This window comes from Wyeomyia smithii, chromosome 3, assembly GCF_029784165.1.
Source record: "Wyeomyia smithii strain HCP4-BCI-WySm-NY-G18 chromosome 3, ASM2978416v1, whole genome shotgun sequence".
Classification (NCBI taxonomy): Eukaryota; Metazoa; Arthropoda; class Insecta; order Diptera; family Culicidae; genus Wyeomyia; species Wyeomyia smithii.
The window spans coordinates 181115412-181135497 of record NC_073696.1 but is presented as its reverse complement, the minus strand read 5'-3'; the positions used below and the strand labels follow the sequence as shown (position 1 = coordinate 181135497).

Sequence of the window (20086 nt, the reverse complement as noted above, 5' to 3'; positions counted from 1 at the left end):
TCGATTGATAATCTGAATATTTTTCAAATATCAGTCTCGCCGAAAGATTAACATCCATTCTTCGTCTCCCGTGGAGAGCTCGTTTAACGTGTTTTACGGTTTGAGAAAACAGTAGCTTATCAAGATGAACAATAAAGTGAAATGTTTATCATCCTTTCGCATTTCGGTCAAACAAATGTGTTTCTTTTACTGTCTACATATGAAATGATAAACAACTGCTCTGTTTCCGACACGATAATCACACACCGTGATAAACTGTTCTATTTTCGCGATTTTGTTTTCTATCCATTTGACACAATTTCGTGTTCCAAATTTGTGATTTATTCAATATTTTGAGGGCTTGAGGATGTTCCAGGATTGTGCTGTTTTGCAATGTAAGTGCAATATTCGACAAGTAGAACTGTAAGTATCTACTTACTATTTTAATGTATTGTGAGGATCGATATGAAATAATAATTTTATTCGACATAGCTTCTAATGTTTCAACATCAGTAAGTCTATGTAATTCGAGTGTACCAAACCAAGGAGGATGCTTCAAAATCATTTTCAGAATTTTATTCTGAATCCTTTGGAGCGTTTTCTTCCTTGTTGAACAGCAACTCGACCAGATCGGTATAGCATAAAGCATTGCTGGTCTAAAATTTTGTTTGTCAATCAAAAGATTGTTCATTAAACAAAGTTTAGAACTCCTGGTAATGAGAGAATATAAACATCTCGTATATTTGATGCACTTGGCTTGTATACTCTCAATGTGCTCTTTTAAAATAAGTTTTGCGATGACCTCTTTATTGCTCATTTCAATTGAGCCAATTGATTTCAATAACAACAACAACATATTAAAACTGTGGCTTTCTACATCTCAGTTTCTAATCATATAGGTTATCATTGTTAGCTAAGCGATGGGCTACTTTTTATGCCTTGTGAACTGGGAAAATGCCTGGTATTGGTGAATGTTGAGATATAACTAATCTCATTTTAACCCTATTACGCCAAGTGCAAATTTCAACGAAAATATGAATGAAATGAAATTTCAATTTTGTAAGTTGAATAACTGTAAATTTAATTTGATCTTTGGATATTAGTGATGATTATTACTAAAATAAGTTTTTGTACGCCCAAGGGCTAGTCGCTAAAACAACAAGCATGACTTAGTCGTAAACACTGTAACAGTTTGATGGACATGCGTTATCTCCAGAAGGCAAGCCAAATAATTCGACGCTAAATCTGTTAACTTAATAGAAACTGAGACAACGTAGATGGAAGTACATTATCAGTCCTGCCTGTTGTTGACACAGTCGAGATCGCGCATGGCTATTGTTGTAACCATTGATGGATTAGATTCTAAGCCAGGAGTAAATTTGCACATTGCTGGTGGCAACAAGATAATTTTGAAAGGTTCATCGTTCAATGTTCTTCTCAACTAAAAAACTAACGACAACTCATTATGCTTATGCGTTATTGAATCATTAGATAGCATAAAACGTCCAGATGGTGATACTTGTTGATATGTAGAAAATTATAGAATTCGATTGAAGAACATCACAGTATAAAAAGTTTTCCATTTTTTTTCAACATTTTCTAGAGAAAGCAAAAATCTGTTCAAATTAGCTATAAACCATGGATAACCATGGATCATTATGACCTGTAAAAGATAATTTTTTCTCATCTATTCGCGATTCTTATTGTGGTTTTCTTTATCTATTTTGTGATGTTGAACGATTGCTCCAAAAACGAATTCATCATATACAAATTTCTATCCCTAACAGGAGTGTTACAGAGATGGGAAATACAATATGTAAGAGTTGGAGTTGATTACAAAAAAAAAAAACAATATTATGTAAAAAACGAGTCAGTTACCAGATTAGCTGACTTTACGTAGGTATATTTATGAAATTTGACCAGAATGATAGGAAATATTCTTACCCGCGTTTAAAACCTTTGGTACCTTATGTTTTCACACGATGCAAATAAGACAATTTTTATTCAAACCACATGGTTTTAAGAATAAGATGCAATATCTAACTACAGTCAGATGTCCCATATGTTCCGCTTCAGCCCGAATGAAGATTCTGTAGCGTTAGTGGAATATCGAAACTGGTATCACACATGCAGAAGCCAGTGAGTAGCTGGTGCTGATGGTAAGCTAAGCAGCTGTTATCTAAGTGTAGGCGATTTCAATGCTCATCATATTCATGAAGTGGTAGATATACTTGCTGAAATTACTATTAGTCGAAGTTGAGTTGCAGTCAAATGTGAGAGTATATATTTTCTCAATAAATGGCACTGGAATGAATCCTAAAGCTTGTCTCTTAAATAGATTTGAGAAGTGCAGCTCTTAGTTTTTGAGAAAATGAAATCAATCTGTAAGGATTCTCTTCAACAACATATCGGACATATCAACAATATCAACATATCAACATATCAACAATATCAAAATATCAAAGTGAATAAGTTAAAATTTTATTTACTTGATTCACAACCGCGACAGGCTGAAAAAGTATTCCGAAAACAATAAATGAAATTTATTCGGGTGTTGTGAAATAGGTCAGCTGTGGTCCCCGTGGTTCTAAGGTTAGCGATGTCGGTCGGCTAGCTTTCCCACAAGGTTGTGATAATCGGGCTCGATTTCCCGATCAAGTCGAGGATCTTTTCGAGCTGGAAATTTTCTCGACTCAGCACTGGGGCACGGTGTCTCGTTGTACTTATCCTACAACATGCAAAATGTGCCAAAAACAATATCGATAACGAATTCTGTCAACTAATCTAGTTGTTCGAAACCGCATTAGTCCCCCCAGGCTAGTGTGCGATATTGTTGTTATTGTTGGAATATATCATTTAGTAAGGGATTTTTGGAAAGCCGTACTTGCGTGATTACCTTGACATCGAATAGCCTGTTTCTTTCAAGATTTGAACCTACGACTCATCAACAACCTCTCATTAGATTGTTTAGTCTTACGTCACCACTTCATACAACCCTTAAGGCTTTTCCACATTTATCAGCCTATTCATATGCCTGATATTTCAAATTGAAGAAAGATCATTGATAACCACAATTATTTTAGCTTCGCATTCAAGAGTAGCACACGAATACCACAAACACCAAACTGTTTGCCACAATATACACTAAAGTCGCTTTTTACGCGGGGAATACGTGCCGCGTAAAAAAAAAACGCGTAAATTCCGGAATCTGCGTAAAAGAACCGCGTAAATTTCAGAATCCGCGTAAAAAAAACCGCGTGAATTCCGGAATCCGCGTAAAAAAACCTTGCGTTAATTCTGCATTCCGAGTGAAGAGCAACCGAAATCCGCGCAAACAAAATACCGCGTAAATTCCGGAATCTGCGTAAAAAAAGCCGTGTAAAAAGAAACTTGCGTAAAAAGCGACCCTAGTGTATAAAGTAGCTACTAATAGCTGGAACCTATTAAAAAAAGTCGTGGCAATACTGCTTGCGAGATTTCATAGCAAGGACTCAATTACACAAATGACACTGGGCGAGCTGGAGCATAACCAAAAGCTAATGATAACTAAATGTTTGCAGAACAAGAAATATCAGGAATCTAACCACTTACTACTATTAAATAAAACAAATGTTAATTTTGTTTTTGGTATATTTTATCCTTTTTAACAAATAGTATGTTTCAGCATACGTCAGCATTGTCGGGGATTGCGACATTGGCTCAAGGAATAATAACTACAGCTGATAGTCACGTCGCTCGTCGCGCAATGTTGGCTTATTAGTGTTATTCGAATCGATGATACAACCAGTTATAGAAATAATAATTGTGCGAAGATTTCACGAAATGTTATAAATCACAGGTGAATTCATTTGCGGGCTTGGAGTTCGATAGCTTGCAAGCATGTATGGCATTCAATGTTCGTGCTCGCAGTTCTATTGTTTAAAAGCTTGTGAATCCACGAAGAAACCGATGGCGTCATATTGAGGAATGCACGACGAGCGCAAATGGGTACAGCAATTTTTTGCGAATTACATTGTTATTTGCAGTACTAGCTATTATTTCTAAATTTGTTGCAGCATCTACTTTAAAGTTAAGATAAACTAATCTTCGTTTTTGCTCGATAGGTTATTACTATTGTAATATCAAAACAATTTTAGAATGGTTCATAGATCAAATTGAAATACAGTAATGATATCATGCCAAATGTCTACATTCGTTTCTTGCCTTTTAACAACTTTCAGAGATAAAATCTTTGCCCTAACCTAACTTCATTCAAATGGTTGTTCGCTCTATAGAGCTTTGATCTATTCGTGGATTATTTTTGTATTGAAATAACGCGTTGAAAGTAAGTATTTTCATCATTGCAGCTTTTAGCGTGTTATTAAAATACTCCTCACAAAGTAACTCTCAACCTTTGAGGCACAAATCTGCCAGTAAGTAAATAGAGCGTGCCGCTCGAACCATGTTACAATACTCTCAATCCGAATCTCACCAAGCATACATTTATCCTTCTATCCATAACACCTTCTATATACACTTAGAATCAACTAATACTCATATTATACCTTCATAGCTCGATCGACCATTGAACTGCCTTATAGTTTTCCATTTGAGTTTAGATTAAATCGGATTAAATGTGTAACCAGCTAACTGCATTGATTCGCCATCATTTTTCATGTCTGGTTATTAGCGGAAAATTTAAAAAAATATATAAAAGTCTGTAACGCATTGGAAATTTTCGTATGCATCATAATCACACATCGCTCCTTATTTCATTTGCAAACAGCTAGTTTCTAATATACTCTGGTTGTTATACACACAGACACGTTTCATTGTATGACACTGTTTTGGTTTCAATTAAAAATAATATAATTAAAACACGTTCATCCTAAATATTAAATATACAATTCTAAGCACAAGAGCGTGCAAAACCAATTATACGTAGAGTTAGTTTTGTTAGAGATGATTGAACGCTAGCGATCGGTGAAGACTACAGTACGGACTCAATCTGGCTGATTTCCTTTTCGCTGGCATTCCCATTCACGGTTGCCAGCGGCTTCCGTTCGTCGTTGGCGATTGCTGAGGTGATATTGACGGGCTGTTCCGTGGATGGACTTGGAGCGGTTTGGACAATTTTTGGTACCATAGTGATAGGCTTGTCGTCGTCATCGCCGAGATCTTCCGAGGGTTCCTCATCAATCGGGGTGAGTACCTCGACGTGCACGGGCACCTCGTCCTGTTTGCGGAATCTGTTTCACGAGAGAAAAGAAAATTTTGATTAAAAAAAATAATTGATAGGTAACAGAAAAGAATAACTACGCAAATTAGTAGTTAAACGTGAACTATACAAAGCATTGAAAATTATGTCGACTGTAGAAATTGTGTAATGAAAATGAATTGTAATTGTGAGGCTATTGTGATTTTATGTTCACAGCAACCTTGAGAAATATTTGGTGTGGCAGAGCTTTTATCTAATTTATAGAATAACTCGAACCCCATTTCATGGTGAAAAGACAAACTTGGACTTGTCACATAAAGAGAGGAACTTTAGACAGCATAAAAAACTGAATATTGTTTTAATGAAACATACGTTCTATAACAGTAATTGCCCATAAATGCATAACAGTCCAATGTAAATTTCCATCACTTTTGAGATAAAGCTCAGAAACTTCTTTACATTATGTGTGCTCTCAAAAAATCACAAGGGAAAGCTATGTTTGTTGCTAAACGATTAAAAAAAATAAATTTTGGTCAGTCCCCTGTTAAAAATAAATGCAAAGCAGGCTAAAATAATTATTTTTTAAAAAAATTATTTAATATAGGTATATAATAATAGGCGAACAGGGTCAAAATCGCATTTTTCTGATATAATCCAAATTAACTGCCAAATTCAATATGGCAGCTGAAATTCTGGTAACTCCGAATGAAAGCCCTATCATTCCTCTCTACAGAAAAGTGCTACTTGTAGTAGGTTCCATAACGAATTTCAGAGATATTGATCACATAAAACATCGAGAATTGCTGCGATTTCAACTTTTCTAGAAACTATTACACCCCTTGATGACTGAGGGGTCAACAAATTTGATCAAACAAAAATGGCATTATCGGTTTTTATCTATTTCTATATTCTGTGTATTTATATCAAATTCGAAAGACCTTGTGCATGTAGTGGTCTGGTTTCAGCGAGAATCGCTCAGAATATTTCGGTTCAACAGCTTCTAATTTGAAAGAAATCCATGAACTCCAAGCGCTGAACAATAATAATACACATTATAGACTTCTGTCTTTCATAGGAACTGTTCACCATCCATTGTTAACCCATTATGGACCGAATCTTGATCCCGATTTTTCTCCAACGTGATATCCATGCTGCGGGCTTGTATTGTTCTAATCAAGAAGAAAATGATGGAAAACGTTGTTTCAACTTTCCACAACCGAGTTTTTACGCTACAGTGGGCCTAAGCGTGAAAAAATATGCTTGCAGATCATTGATAAATGGTACAAACACAATGTCATCTGTTAGTTTCTTGAATATATTATTATCAACAGTTTCTATTGTTTTTATTTCAGCTTTTAAACAATAATTAAAAATTGTGTTTTTGAACACGTTTGTGCGAAACGCTCCCTCGCTACGGAATGGCAGTGGAGGGGTGCCCGCTAGGTTTTTTTGTACCTAACATTCTCAGCTATCTGAGAATGTTAGGTACAAAACGGAATATGACTATCACATCACATCTCAGTTATGCGTAAAAAATTCTAAAGTTCTGTTCGATAAATCACCTGGTCCAAAATGGGTTAAGCGTTTGACAATGTATAAATTCAGGCGTTTATCGTAAAAAAAACCCTCGCAAATTCACACACACTTAGATTTTATTGCTCGCAAATTCACACACACTTAGATTTTATTGCCGAGAACTCAACAGCTGATAAATTCAGCGAACTGTTTTACATGTTTTCGGTAGAATTTTCATGAACTTCGGCAGACGAGATGTCATAACTTGCTGGTTCACGGTAAATCGATATATTTGCTGAATGTTCGTCGAAATATATTGCTGATATTTGTTAAAAAGTTCGCCGAGCTCGATAAGCTGTTGGGAAGTTTGCCGAGATGAATCAAGTGTGTAAGTTTGATTTTGTTCCAATAGTCATTGAACTAGATAATAGTTAATGAACAACATAATTACGCAAAACGGTTGAAGAGTTGCTCGATTCGATCGATCGATTCCATTCGATCGACACAGTTTTTATCAATTGTGTATATGTATAACAACGAAAAATGAAAATGATATTAAGTCATAAGAATTGATTTTTCTTCGAAGGAAATGAGTTCATTTACTATCAATGGAATAATTCTTCTACCTTTCTGCTCTAATGAAAAAATATCTACTGAGATTTGGAAGTATCGAAAAAAGTTTCCATGTGTGCAAGAAGGTAGGTAGAGATAAAATCATAGCTTTTCTGTATTTTCGACGGCGTGTCATACGAAGACTCTTTATTTCGACGGAAATGCTTAGAATCATCACAGAACAATGACTTATTGCATCCTGCATGGAGCTCAAGGTCTGGAGTTAATAGCTTGAACTTCTACTGAATTCTCACCCGGTTTTAAAGTTGGAGTAATTTTTCATATTTTGGGAAATATGTATTTTTGTAGCAATCTTTAAAAAATGGAATTGTGCTCACAAGAAGATGTTCAAATTATTATGTGAAAGATTCCGCCGTCGCTAAGTGCCCTCATTTTGAATTTTAATAACTTTTTCAAGTTAGTTTGAATTACTTTTGAAGGCAAAAACTCCTGGGTAAAAATTTGACTATAACGACGGGTGACTTTATTTCTAACTGGACTCACAAAATAGAATAGAAATTAGTACTCGCAGAATTAGAATAGTACTCGCAAAAGAAAAACTGCAGTATACACTTAATTTATCTCAGCAAACTTCCCAACAGTTCAAAAAACTTCTGCAAAAATATCGAACTAATGTAAACTGGTACATTTCGTTTGCTGAAGTTCTTGAAAATTCTGCTGAAAACTTTTTAAATATTTCAATGAAATTATCAGCTATAAAGTTCAAATTTAAGTGTATAAGCAGTGTAGAACATCCAACAAAGCATTGACTGCGAACAAGTACGCAACACAGGCACTGGTCTTCAACAGCAACGTAAAGTTCGTATGTCATAAATTGTACGTGACTATCTAATTTAAACAAAGTTTCCCAGTTTTTTTGTTTCCGGTGAATCAACTTAACAGAACAGCTCAATTGCCTCACTTGCAGTTGTATTCAATAAATACGATCAGTTTTTTTTTGAATTTCATTAACAATGCTATCGGAAAAATTTAGGGCTTTAGGGATTATACAATCTATGACTTTTCTGTTTAAAAATATTGCGCAAAAGGCTGAACATTACGTTTGAAATTTTAGAACACCCCGACGCAAAAAACCAGTTAAATGGAAAATTTCGCGAAATAATCAATGTCATACAATTTTATTTTGTACTCCGTGAAGTCTTGTATGATAACTATATATGGTTTATTCAATTTTAGTTATCATACAAAGCTTCATGATTTTTTTTATAGTTATCATACAAGACTTCACGTGGTTGTATGATAACTATAAATGGTTTATCGAGCCTTTAAACTTAATAATACACGGTGACAAAAAAGTCCGGTCACATTTTTTTTGGGGTCGCCTGTAGCCTACACGTTGCATTTCTCTGGTGCCATCTATATGTCAAATGAGCATGTCAAATATATGTCAAATGAGGCAGAGTTCCGTTTCTGTGCAGTTTGTTTACATTGAGTTGTGAGCCATGGCAGAGTTAAGAGCAGCTGTTATCGCTGAATATGTGAAAGGGTACAAACTCGGACACATATTCAAACACTTAAAACCGCTCGGAATCAACCGGGAATTCGTGTACCGGACCATAAATCGGTAGCTAGAGACCGGAGGCACCGAGGACAAGGCATGATCTGGACGACCAAGGTCTGTGAGAACTCCAAGGCTGAAAAAGATTATACGAGACCGGATTCGCCGGAATCCCGCCCAATCTGCACGGAAGCTGGCCAGGAACCTTAAAACGAACCGAGAATCAATCCGCCTGCTTCTGCGCAAGGATTTAAAACTTACACCGTACAAAAAAACAGGTGGTTCATGGGGTTACCAAAGCTATAAAGGACAAGAGGTACCAACGGTCGCGGGAGTTGCTCGGTTAGCGCGCAGATGACGAGATTATTTTTTCGGACGAGAAGCTGTTCGTTTTGGAGCAAACAGTCAATCGCCAAAATGATCAAGTTTGGAGTGTGAGCCTCCAGCAAGCTCCTGCGGACAAGCTGAACGTTTCCCGGTTCCAAAATAAGACGTCAGTGATGGTTTGGGGAGCCATTTGCAAGAGAGGTAAACTGTCTCTTATTTTTATTGATAAAGGGGTCAAAATCAACGCAGCGTACTACCTGGACACGGTTTTGAATAAAAATGTTCTGCCTCAAGCTGAACTATTGTTTGAAGACGATCACTACTGCTTCCAGCAAGATGGCGCCCCATCCCACACCGCAAAGGTTGTTCAGGTGTGGTGTGAGGTAAACTTGACCGATTTCATTTCGAAGAATGAATGGCCTCCGTCGTCTCCGGATCTGAATCCACTGGATTATTTCGTGTGGGGATACATGATGTCGAAGCTGAACGACTATAAAATAACAAATTTGGAGCAATTCAAGCGAGTTATCACGAAAATCTGAGACGAGATGCCGATGGAGCAAGTGCGCGCCGCTTGCGACGACTTTCCGAGACGTCTGAAGCTGGTTCGATCAGAGAAAGGTGGTGTAATTCCGAGATATCGTCTGTGAAGTATCTTTATGAGTTACTGAATAAAGCTATGAAAGCCAGATTCAGATTTTCTTCTTATTCTTTGAAATATTGAGATTTTCCTGTGTGACCGGACTTTTTTGTCACCCTGTAGATTTTCTCAAATTCATGCCATTACAATCTAGTTCTGAATTGACAATAAAGCTGTTGAAAGACCAAGTGAAACTCCTCACTGATGGTGTAATAAAGCTCTTGGATGAATAAATAAAAGTTCATTGGTTAAAAACAAGAAGTCAATCAGTTATTTCGTCACAAAAACGTTTCGGTTGCATACCTTTTCATGGCTGGAGCGGCAAAGCTGAAAATAGCTGACAGACCAAAGAGACCACCGGCGACGAAGAACGGAATTGAGTACGTCTGCGTGGCATCGTACAGTGCACCGGCCAGCGGCGAACCAACGATTGTGGCCGCTCCTCTGAACAGAATCAGCAACCCGAACGCATTCGTGAGTTTATCCAGTCCCAATAGATCCACTAGAATAATTGACGTCAGCGAGATATATCCAGCTAGGGAATTGTAGAAAATAATAGGTAAGCATTCGATTACATTTAAAATTTTTTTTGTTCATTTACCCACTGCTATACCAAAACCAATAGCCATCGCCACATACGATGCATAGCTATGGCAGAACGGTGTTAATGCAACCGCGAACGTAGATATCACAAGGCAAATGTTATTCAGAAACAGGGCATCCACTTTCGGGAAATCGGCAATGTATCCACACACTATCCTACCAACAGTATTTGTGATTCCGATGATGGAAATGAGGAAGGAGGCAGAGTTTTGTTCAATTCCCTAAAACATAAAAAAATACTGGATAAGCGCTGTTACTTGCGTTGAGAAGGTCATAATTTTACATCGAGCACGGCTGCGTCTACTAAATATACAAATGGCACATATAATCCAGCCATACCGAAGATATTCGAAATGCCAATCATCATAAACACCGGATCTTTGAGCAGACTCATATCCATCATAGCTCCAATTGCATTCTTAAACGATTCCGGTAGCACCAGACAAGGACACAGGTCATATTCTATAAAAAATGAAAAACTCAAAACATTTTCAAACCCACTGAGTCACAACATACGTTCTGCGCCTTTCTCCACATCGTCGCGAACATCGGTTCTATGTTCACGTTCAAACTTTGTTAACGAAATAACTGAATTTCGATAGTTAGTGAGCGATTTTTGTGATTGAAATTCTTTTAGGTTGGTAACTGATCCCGAGTAAAAAATATCCTTGCGAGACAGGGGACGAACCATCACTGGTCGGTCAGCTTTCAGGGACGCCTTAGAGGTGAAACTGCTACCTTCATCCTGAAACAAAAAAAAAGCAAAAGAACCGACACGAGTGGATCCCGTGTAAAAAAATGTAATATTAGACAGCAGTCGGTTAACGTGTGGAGAATTCTAACACTCACAAGCAATTGAAATGTATTGAAAGCAGCATGCATATGTACAGTGAAGTATGTTGGTGAAATGAATTACAATTGCATCAGGTTCAGTTTGTCGTTTCGAACTAGGTTCGTTTGACAAAATTTTGTGAAGAAAGGGATTTTCCAGCGTACATCAGAGATATTTTTGACAAACTGTATTTGTTTGGAAATTGAGTTGCTTGTTTCTATTTATGATTCAAATTTATGGCTTAACTTGATCAATTCGTCAATTTTAAATGTTGGATTTTTTTAATTCAATGGCTACCAAATATTACGGACCAACAGTGAGGTTTAGACAATTGCATTTGAGCTAGATTTAAGCAACTAGAGAAATGAAAAAGAATACAACAGTATTAAAACCGGAATACTTGAGATTCAAATAATTCCTATGTAATATGTAAGTATTGATACAAAAATGAATGAAACGATATAAAAACGAAAATGATCAAAGTCGTGGAGCAAATGATGAATGTTTGACTACTGGGCTTATTTGTAGCTAATTTTATTTATCTGTCAGCTATAATTTAGCATTTAGCAACAAATAAGCGAGGATCAGTAGAAAAATCAGTAAATAACAGCGCTGAACACCGATTAGAATGCCCTTTACTGCTCATTTCAAACCTGAGAAAATATTTAAAAAAAGAATAAAAACCAATTATTAGAACACACCAGCTGCGCTTGTCGCACTTTCCCGAAGTGACTAACATTATTTTATTAAAGTTTCGCAAGAGCATGAGACAATTATGCGCAACTATATAACCTAGCACATACAAGCGACAGTTTGCACCTTGTTGGTCACACCTTAACAGGTCGGTAGCTTGTTTGTGCTAATTGAAATCAATTTGTTATCTAATTATAGTTACGATAATAACAATTGCATTCCGTGTAAGAAACCAGAGCTCAAGTTCCAACAGATAGGCTATATATTGTATCTACTGTAGGTTAATGGAATCGAGATGCAAGCACTAGAGCCCTATTTATAGCTATAATAGAAAAAAAACCATAGGAACATAGCTGTGTAATTATAAGTTTCTGATTTCAAATAAAAAAGAATGCAGTCGCAAGTAGAGACTGGAAGAACACTCATATAGCTACTTATCGATCTCCAACACACTCAAAATTAGTATATAAATCAAGGTTAAGAAATTTAAATAAAACGAATAAAAAAGTGGCTTCTACTAACTAAATCTTCAGCGTTATTATTTTTGCTGCTGGTGACAGACCCGCGTGACAGTTTTAAATGCATAGTTTTACGTACATCTCCATTACTACCAACATCACCTCTAGAGCTTGCTTTGATAGCAGCCAAGGATGGCTTAAATCTTTCACCTGTCGAATGTTTACGAACACGATCGAACGTAGGAACGGATCCATTTTTCGGAATACCTGAAAATACAAACATAATGCAGTTTCTACACTGAACTTAGCGTTTGTTTAAGCCATACCCGATTGATGACTAGTGAATGCCGGTTGTGAAGCGTTACGTGGCAAATTATTAGCCCCGTATTCGTTGGCATCGGATTCGGAATTGGCGGTGCGTTTTCGCTGCAACGGTTTCTTTATTTCTATTTGGCTGGACTCTGACGAAGAGTTACTGGAACCATTTTGCTCCTGAACTTTGGATTCGGTAATGGTGGGTAGCGTGGCCACAGCATGCATACCACTCTGTTGTGCGGCAAGCTGATCTAGAGCCAGGCTCGAATGTACACCGGGATCGGCGTTTAGGGGAGCCTTCAGTCTTTTCTCCATTGTACCGTCAGGTAACTGCACCATGAAATAGGAACCACCAATCGAGCCACGTTCCATCTGCATACGTTTTTCTTCGTACATACGTTGCATTAAAGGTTTTACCTTATCTTCCTTTGGATACCTGCGCATGTTAGAAAATGGGATTATTTTACTGAGTACAAACATGGCGAATCTTTTCTTACGTTAATGGCCTCATCATAGCACCAAATACTGCACAATTCAATATTAGTCCAGCTAATATCAAAGTGGAATTCTTCCAGTCAAAGTTCTCCAGCAGCATGTTGGCTAGTGGTGCAAAAGCGAAAGTACCAAAGCCGGACCCGCAAACAGCAATACCGGTCGCTAAAGAACGTTTCGTCTCGAAATAATACCCAACGGCCACAACCGCAGGCAGATAGATAAAACCGAACCCAATACCACCCATGACACCGTAGGTTAGCATCATCATAGTCACATTCGTGCTTAAGGTACTCAGAGCAAATGCCACGCAGGAGATTATACTACCAGCTATACAGACTGCTCGGCAGCCATATTTGTTCGCAAGCGCCGATACCACTGGACCAGCGCTTAAGTACATCCCACTAAGTAAACTACCCACCCATGCGACCGTACCCTTGCCCTCACCAAAGTACTGGACGAAATCGTTTAGAAACACACCGAAGGTATATGCGATACCGTCTACTATCATGTTACACATAAACGACGCAAACACAATCACCCAGCCGTATCTGAAATGAAAAGAATGCAAAAAACAGGGAGTCAGTTAGTGCACTGAGATGACAAGCGACATCAATTATGATAGCGTTTGGGATATTGAGTTGAGACGCATTAGCCTTTCAAGCAATTACATGCAAAATTCGTCTGCCGTTACACCAATGATATACATTTTTTATAATACTTTGTAAGTGTCATTGAATTCTCGAAAAAGTAAATTACGATTGAGACGAAGTTACCATTACAATATGTTCATACATGAACACAGTAACAGTTTATTTCTCCATCCGCTAATTTTTCATTCTCAGCCACTTTTTACGCGATTCTATAAATTGAAATGACCTACTTTTTGTGCATTTTTCATTAACGTTTTTTGCACAATTTCAAGAGTTACCTCGGTGTTTACCTATCCTACATACCGCCGTTCCAATCATAGTTGTCCCATGTTCTACACAAACCTTATGCACGCTGGGACAATTATGCTTGGAACGGCAGTATAAACGTTCGTTAAACCTGACTTTATGCAGTATGTGAATCTGAATTGTATTTGAATACAAATTTGGAATTAAAATCGTGTTTGGACCTGTGCTGTGATTGATTTTTGATTTGTATTAGTATTTTGATTTGCATATACTTTTTTTTTTCAAAACAAAGTACGCATTTAATTATACACTAAGTTTGTAGTTGAGTAGAAAATTAGAATTTACCTATATTTTTTCACATTCAGATAAACGTTTAAATTTATTTGAATGTATTTGAATGTTTAATTGGATTTTTATTTTCGAAATTTATATTTTGGTTTTAATTTGTGTTCGAATTTTTGTTTAGAGAGTAGAATTTTGAATTGTATTTGGGTTTTACCTTGAAATATTACAGCAAAGATTCGAATTTTGGTTTGAGTTTGTTTATATTTATATCTGTTTTGACTCGAATATAAATATGTACATCACATTGTTTTCTAGTACGGATTTTAACATGCGTTTGTTATTGTGTGGTCAAATGGGGACTTCAAATAGAGAGCTGACATTTTGGAAGAAGCGTTTAACCTAGCTCCGGTCCTCTCAAGTTCCTATGTCACGGCTGGACGAGTCACATGATAACAATAGACTGCTAGACATGATTTTGCCGCCTCGCAGAACGCAGCCATACGTAATACTTTCTTCCAGCATACCCTCCCATATCGGTACACTTGGATATCACCACAACAGACCGAATCGCAAATCGCTCATGTTTTGATTGACGGAAGGCACTTTTCGAATATTGTCGGTGTCTGAACGTGGCGCAAACGTCAAAATGACCACTATATTCTGATGATCGAAATGCGCCAAGGCTTTCGGTTATCAAGAACATCCGCTACCGTCGCCCACCAAGGTGTCAGCCTCACTGAGTATGTGCAAAGTCTTGAGACAGCGTTGCTAGATGAGGGAGAACTCATAGAAGCCCCTCTAGCATGTAACAGCTGTCATAAACAGCGCAGCGAAATTGGGTTCGTCGAGCGGAATCGATGTAACGGCTAATTCGATGAAAAGTGTCAGGACATTGATACTGCAGCAAAGGACTATTAAAACGTGATGCGTGATATAAACAGAAACGGAAACAGCAGACCTATGTTTACCGGTTCAAAAAGCGCCGCCTGGAATAGCTGGAGCGCAAACAAATGCATCGTTCTCAAGAAACGCGTAAATCCTACAAGAAAGTCAACGCATCTCGCACAAGTTTTAGCCCACGAGCCGAAATATGTCGGGATAAGGATGGAGAAATCTTGACGGATGAACGTGAAGTGATCGATAGGTGAAAGCAGCACTACTTGAATGATGCAAAGGCAGAGCACCACGGCAGCGGAAAAAAAAACACCTTGTTAGCACAGTGGATGAGAGAAACATACTACCCTACGATACGTGATGTTGAAGATACCTTAAAAGAGCAGAAGAGTTACCGGAGGATTGGAAAGAGGGAGTAATATGCCCAATATACAAGAATGTGCAATAAGTTATAATGTGAGAACTACCGAGACATCACAATTCTCGCAGTTAGCGAAATGGGAAGGACCAAGTCTTCACGGCGGCAGAACCTCCAAAAGTATCACCAATATGAGGTCCACATGCACTACCTCTTTATCGATTTCAAGGCCGCTTACGGTAGTATCGACGATGTGCTGTGGAAGCTATGGAAATTTATGGACGAAAATGGTTTCCATGCAAAACTTTTCAAAAAGACTAATCAAGGCCCCGATGGATGGAATACTGTGTAAGTGAAGATTTCGGGCGTGTTGTTAGGCCCGTTTGAAACACGCAGGCAATTCGACAAGGTGACGGTCTTTTCTGCATCCTGTTCTCAACATTGCGCTTGAATGTTTTATGTCACGTGCGTAATCGACGGAGATGAGTTCCGGTAGTTGACGAATTTGTGTATCTAGGATCAACGTCAGACAACAATGACAGCTGAAGGATCCATAGGCGTATTGTAGCTGGAAGTCATGCCTCCAACGCATTCTACATCTTGAGGTCTGGTAAACTTCACCCTCGTGCCAAGCGCACTATGTAACAAACACTGGTAAGACCGGTAGCCTGGAATACGCGCAGCAGCTAAAGGCAGCGCTACCAACGGAAGAGCAGCTTGGCGCAGCTACTCTTGCAGATCCGATCCGATCCGCCAGCATCCGAGCATCCGATCCGTCAAAAGTAGCACTGCTTTAGCGCTACACCCAACGCAAACGGGGAATATTTTATTACTTTTGGGCAATTTTTTGTTACTTTTTGTGTCTTATGACTGCGCATTATACACAAAAAGTAACAAACAAAAAGTAATAAAAATTATGACGGCCACACGCTTGTATGTGTTTCTGCAGGAGAACATACAGCCAAGCACCGCAATGCATGTGTTGGCAAGACTTCACTCGCTGCATTTGTATTGATGCAACGATCTGGTTCATTTTTGTCTCCCTTCATCCACACATAATCAGAATCTCAACCGTCAACCTCAAATGTCCAATTAGAAACACTTTCGTTTCGTCCCCCAGTGTTTACTTGAAATGGAAATATGTAATACTGTCTGACCAGAGTTGCCGAAGTTGCGAATATTGTTCTGGAAGGGCACGAGTTTTGTATATTCAAACAGGTCCAAATGAGTTTCCATGAACCAATGATTATGTGCTGTAAATAGCTTGCAAGAAAGCGAATGTTTTTATTTTTTTCTAACGCAGTTTACAGATCGTGATGTCATTTTAAGGCGCATTTCAAGTCTTTGAAATCATCAACGTTTGCATACTCTATGACGGGGAAAATGTTGCTTGGCAGCTCTTGTCATATTTTTTCGCTACTCCGTATGCATACAACGAGCGAACTAATACACGCCCACCGGATGAATTGGAGATTGAAAAAACTTGTAACATGTGCAACTTATGCGACGGTGTGTGATTTTTTTTGACTTGAGGTGGATAGGGAGCATTTTTCGACAGAAAAAACGTTGCATGTGGTTGAAACGACTATATTAGATAGTCGTACTCTCATAACACGTGCTGAATATATGACAGTATGTCTTGTTACTTAACTGGGGAAGAATTTTATTGCTTTTAAAGTAATATATTTGTTACCTAAAAGGTAATTTTGCGCTATTGCTTTTAAAGTAATAAGGAAAAGTTTTGCGTGTAGGTACGATGGCTCAGAATCATAGAAATGATTGGTTTGACGGCGAATGCAAACGGTTAGTCGAGGAAAAGAACGCAACACAGGCAACACGTGGAACGACACCGACAGGCCACGGAACAGCCAAAACTCAGTCCTCCTAAGGAAGAAGCGCCAGCAAGAGGGCCGAGATCGCGTAGTGATGGAAGAGTTGTATCAAGCTAACGACGCTCGGAAGTTCTTCGAGTAGCTGAACAGCTCCTGCAAAGGCTACGTGCCACAAGCCGATATATGCAGGAGCTTGGACTGCAACCTCCTTACGGACGAGTGTCAGGTGATTGGAAGGTGAAAGCAGCACTTCGATAAGCATCTGAACGGCGATGCAGTAGAGCACGAGGACGGTGTGGCAACTGATCTTGGTGCACGAGCAGAAGACAACAAGATACCAGCCCCAGATTTCCTGGAGGTGGAAAAGGAGATCGGCCGGCTGAAAAATAATAAAGAGGCTGGAGTTAACCAACTTCCCAGCGAGCTATTGAAATACGGTGTAGAAACACTGACTAGAGCCGTGCATTGGGTCAGATTTGGGAAGAAGAACGATTACTGGAGGAGTGGATGGAAGGTATTGTGTGTTCCATCTACAAAAAGGGCGACAAACTGGAGTGCTGTAATTAATGGGCAATCACTCTGCTGAACGCCGCCTACAAAGTACTCTCTCAAATACTCTGCCGTCGACCATTTGCGAAGCAGTTCGTGGGCCACTACAGGTGGGATTCATGGGTACCCGCGCCACCACGGATCAGATATTCGCTGTTCGGCAGGTTATGCAGAATGGCCGCGAATGCAATGTGTCCACACATCAGTTATTCATCGATTTCAAATCGGCATACGACACCTTCGATCGAGACCGGCTTTGGCAAACTATGCACGACTACATCGAGTGATGTGTGTAGTGCGAGTATTGGGGGGGGGGCACTCTCGAGCCCCTTTGAAACCCGAAGAGGTTTGAGGCAAGGTCTCTTGCTTACTGTTTAACATTGCCCTGGAAGGTGTCATTGAAAGAGCGGGGATCAACACGAGTGGCGTAATATTCCAAAAGTCGGTTCCACTGTTTGGTTTCGCCGACGATATCGACATTGTGGCTCGGACCTTTGTGAAGATGGCGGATACGTACATCGGACTAAAGGCCGAAGCCAAACGGATTGGACTGGTCATCAATGCCACGAAGACGAAGTACATGAAAGAAAGGGGTTCACGAGAAGACAGTGCTAACCTCCCACCTCGAGTTCAAGTTGGTGGTGATGAAATCGAGGTGGTCGAAGAGTTCGTGTATCTGGGCTCACTGGTAACTGAGGTGGTCGAAGAGTTCGTGTATCTGGGCTCACTGGTAACTGCCGACAACGGTACCAGCAGAGAAATTCAACGGCGCATTATGGCAGGAAATCGTGCATACTTTGGTCTCCGGAGGACGCTCCGATCGAGTAGAACTCGTCGCCGCATCAAGTCAACCATCTGCGAGACGCTGATGGCAGGTTGCGGTTAACTGGGCATGTTGTTAGGATGTCGAACGACAGCCCGGTAAAGATGGTTCTTGAAACCAATCCGTCAGGGACGAGACGGAGAGGTGCACAGCGGGCAAGGTGGATCGATCAGATGGAACGACCTGCGGACCCTACGCAGATTGCAGAGCTGGCGAACTGCAGCCATGGACCGAGTGGAATGGAGACGACTCTTACGTACAGCAAAGGCCACACCACGGCTTGGGACTGTTTGGTAAGGTAAGTAAGACCGGTAGCCCTCTACGAGCCCGAAATATGGACAATACTTGAGGAGGACTGGCGAGCACTGGCCGTTTTCGAAGTTAGTTGGATTTGTTTATTCAAATATTTCGATATATATTATATTTGTATTTAGGTTGAAGCATAGATTTTGTTCATTTTGTTTAATTCAAACAAATATGATTTTTCTATTTTTTCATACAAATTAAATTTTGATTTAGAATTTGTATTCAAATTTGATTTGTTTTTGAGTTAGGATTTTAATTTGGATAATTATTTGGAATGAACTTTAAATTTGGTTTTCTAACTGTTACTTGGATCTGAATTTATAACTGTTTTTTTTCTTCAATTTGGGTCATCAAATAACTGAAAATTTTCGTATCGGATTGGCGTTTGCTCAACGAGTTTGGTGTGGTAAAAAAATAACAGTGCTTAACTATAGTATCTCGATCTCTTGGTGATTACAGGCATTCAATCAGAAAATACTTCTTATCTTAACTAACCGCTAATTGAATGCTAGGTGGAATTAATCAATCAATATACAGAATCAGAGATATCTAATGATATTTGCAGATGCGCTGGATTGCATCTACAAGCTCGGCCGATGCTTCAACCTCAAGTGCCAACATGACATATAATAAAGTAACCTAATACGCATACATACCCGCCATCCGGCGGAGGCGGCATATCATGATATTCACACATCCCATCGTCATCTTCTGGTGAAGCTTCATCCTGCAGATCACCCGTTAACCTGGACGCTTCTTCGCACACTATATCACTATCAGTCTGAAAAGAGGAAACGAGAAGCAAAAACAACAACGTAATAAGTTTAATTACTACTACTATGTATCATCATCGTTTGTCGCGGCATTATTTTGTTTGGTATGATGCAGTCAGACTTCTAGATACTTATTAATCAATCTATTTTGGCGGTAAATTCTCTCCGCAACTTCGTTGTTGCTA

The 20086-nt window shown here is 38.9% G+C and overlaps 1 protein-coding gene across 6 annotated transcripts in view; it reads right to left on the bottom strand.

Moving 5' to 3' along the window:
* Positions 1 to 3591: 3591 nt before the first annotated feature.
* LOC129731509 (monocarboxylate transporter 2) overlaps positions 3592 to 20086 on the bottom strand; it is a 50970-nt gene continuing 34475 nt past the window's right edge. For 5 of the 6 annotated variants that reach the window (XM_055691575.1, XM_055691576.1, XM_055691578.1 and 2 more), the window contains 9 exons: positions 19785 to 19909; positions 13188 to 13733; positions 12702 to 13126; positions 12440 to 12642; positions 10909 to 11137; positions 10676 to 10854; positions 10391 to 10613; positions 10093 to 10324; positions 3592 to 5207 (listed from right to left, as the gene is read on the bottom strand). In XM_055691575.1, coding sequence (XP_055547550.1) covers positions 4949 to 5207; positions 10093 to 10324; positions 10391 to 10613; positions 10676 to 10854; positions 10909 to 11137; positions 12440 to 12642; positions 12702 to 13126; positions 13188 to 13733; positions 19785 to 19909 — 2421 coding nt within the window. In that variant the 3' untranslated portion in view covers positions 3592 to 4948. The remainder of the gene's footprint in view (positions 5208 to 10092; positions 10325 to 10390; positions 10614 to 10675; positions 10855 to 10908; positions 11138 to 12439; positions 12643 to 12701; positions 13127 to 13187; positions 13734 to 19784; positions 19910 to 20086) is intronic. The other variant, XM_055691580.1, reaches the window with a different exon arrangement.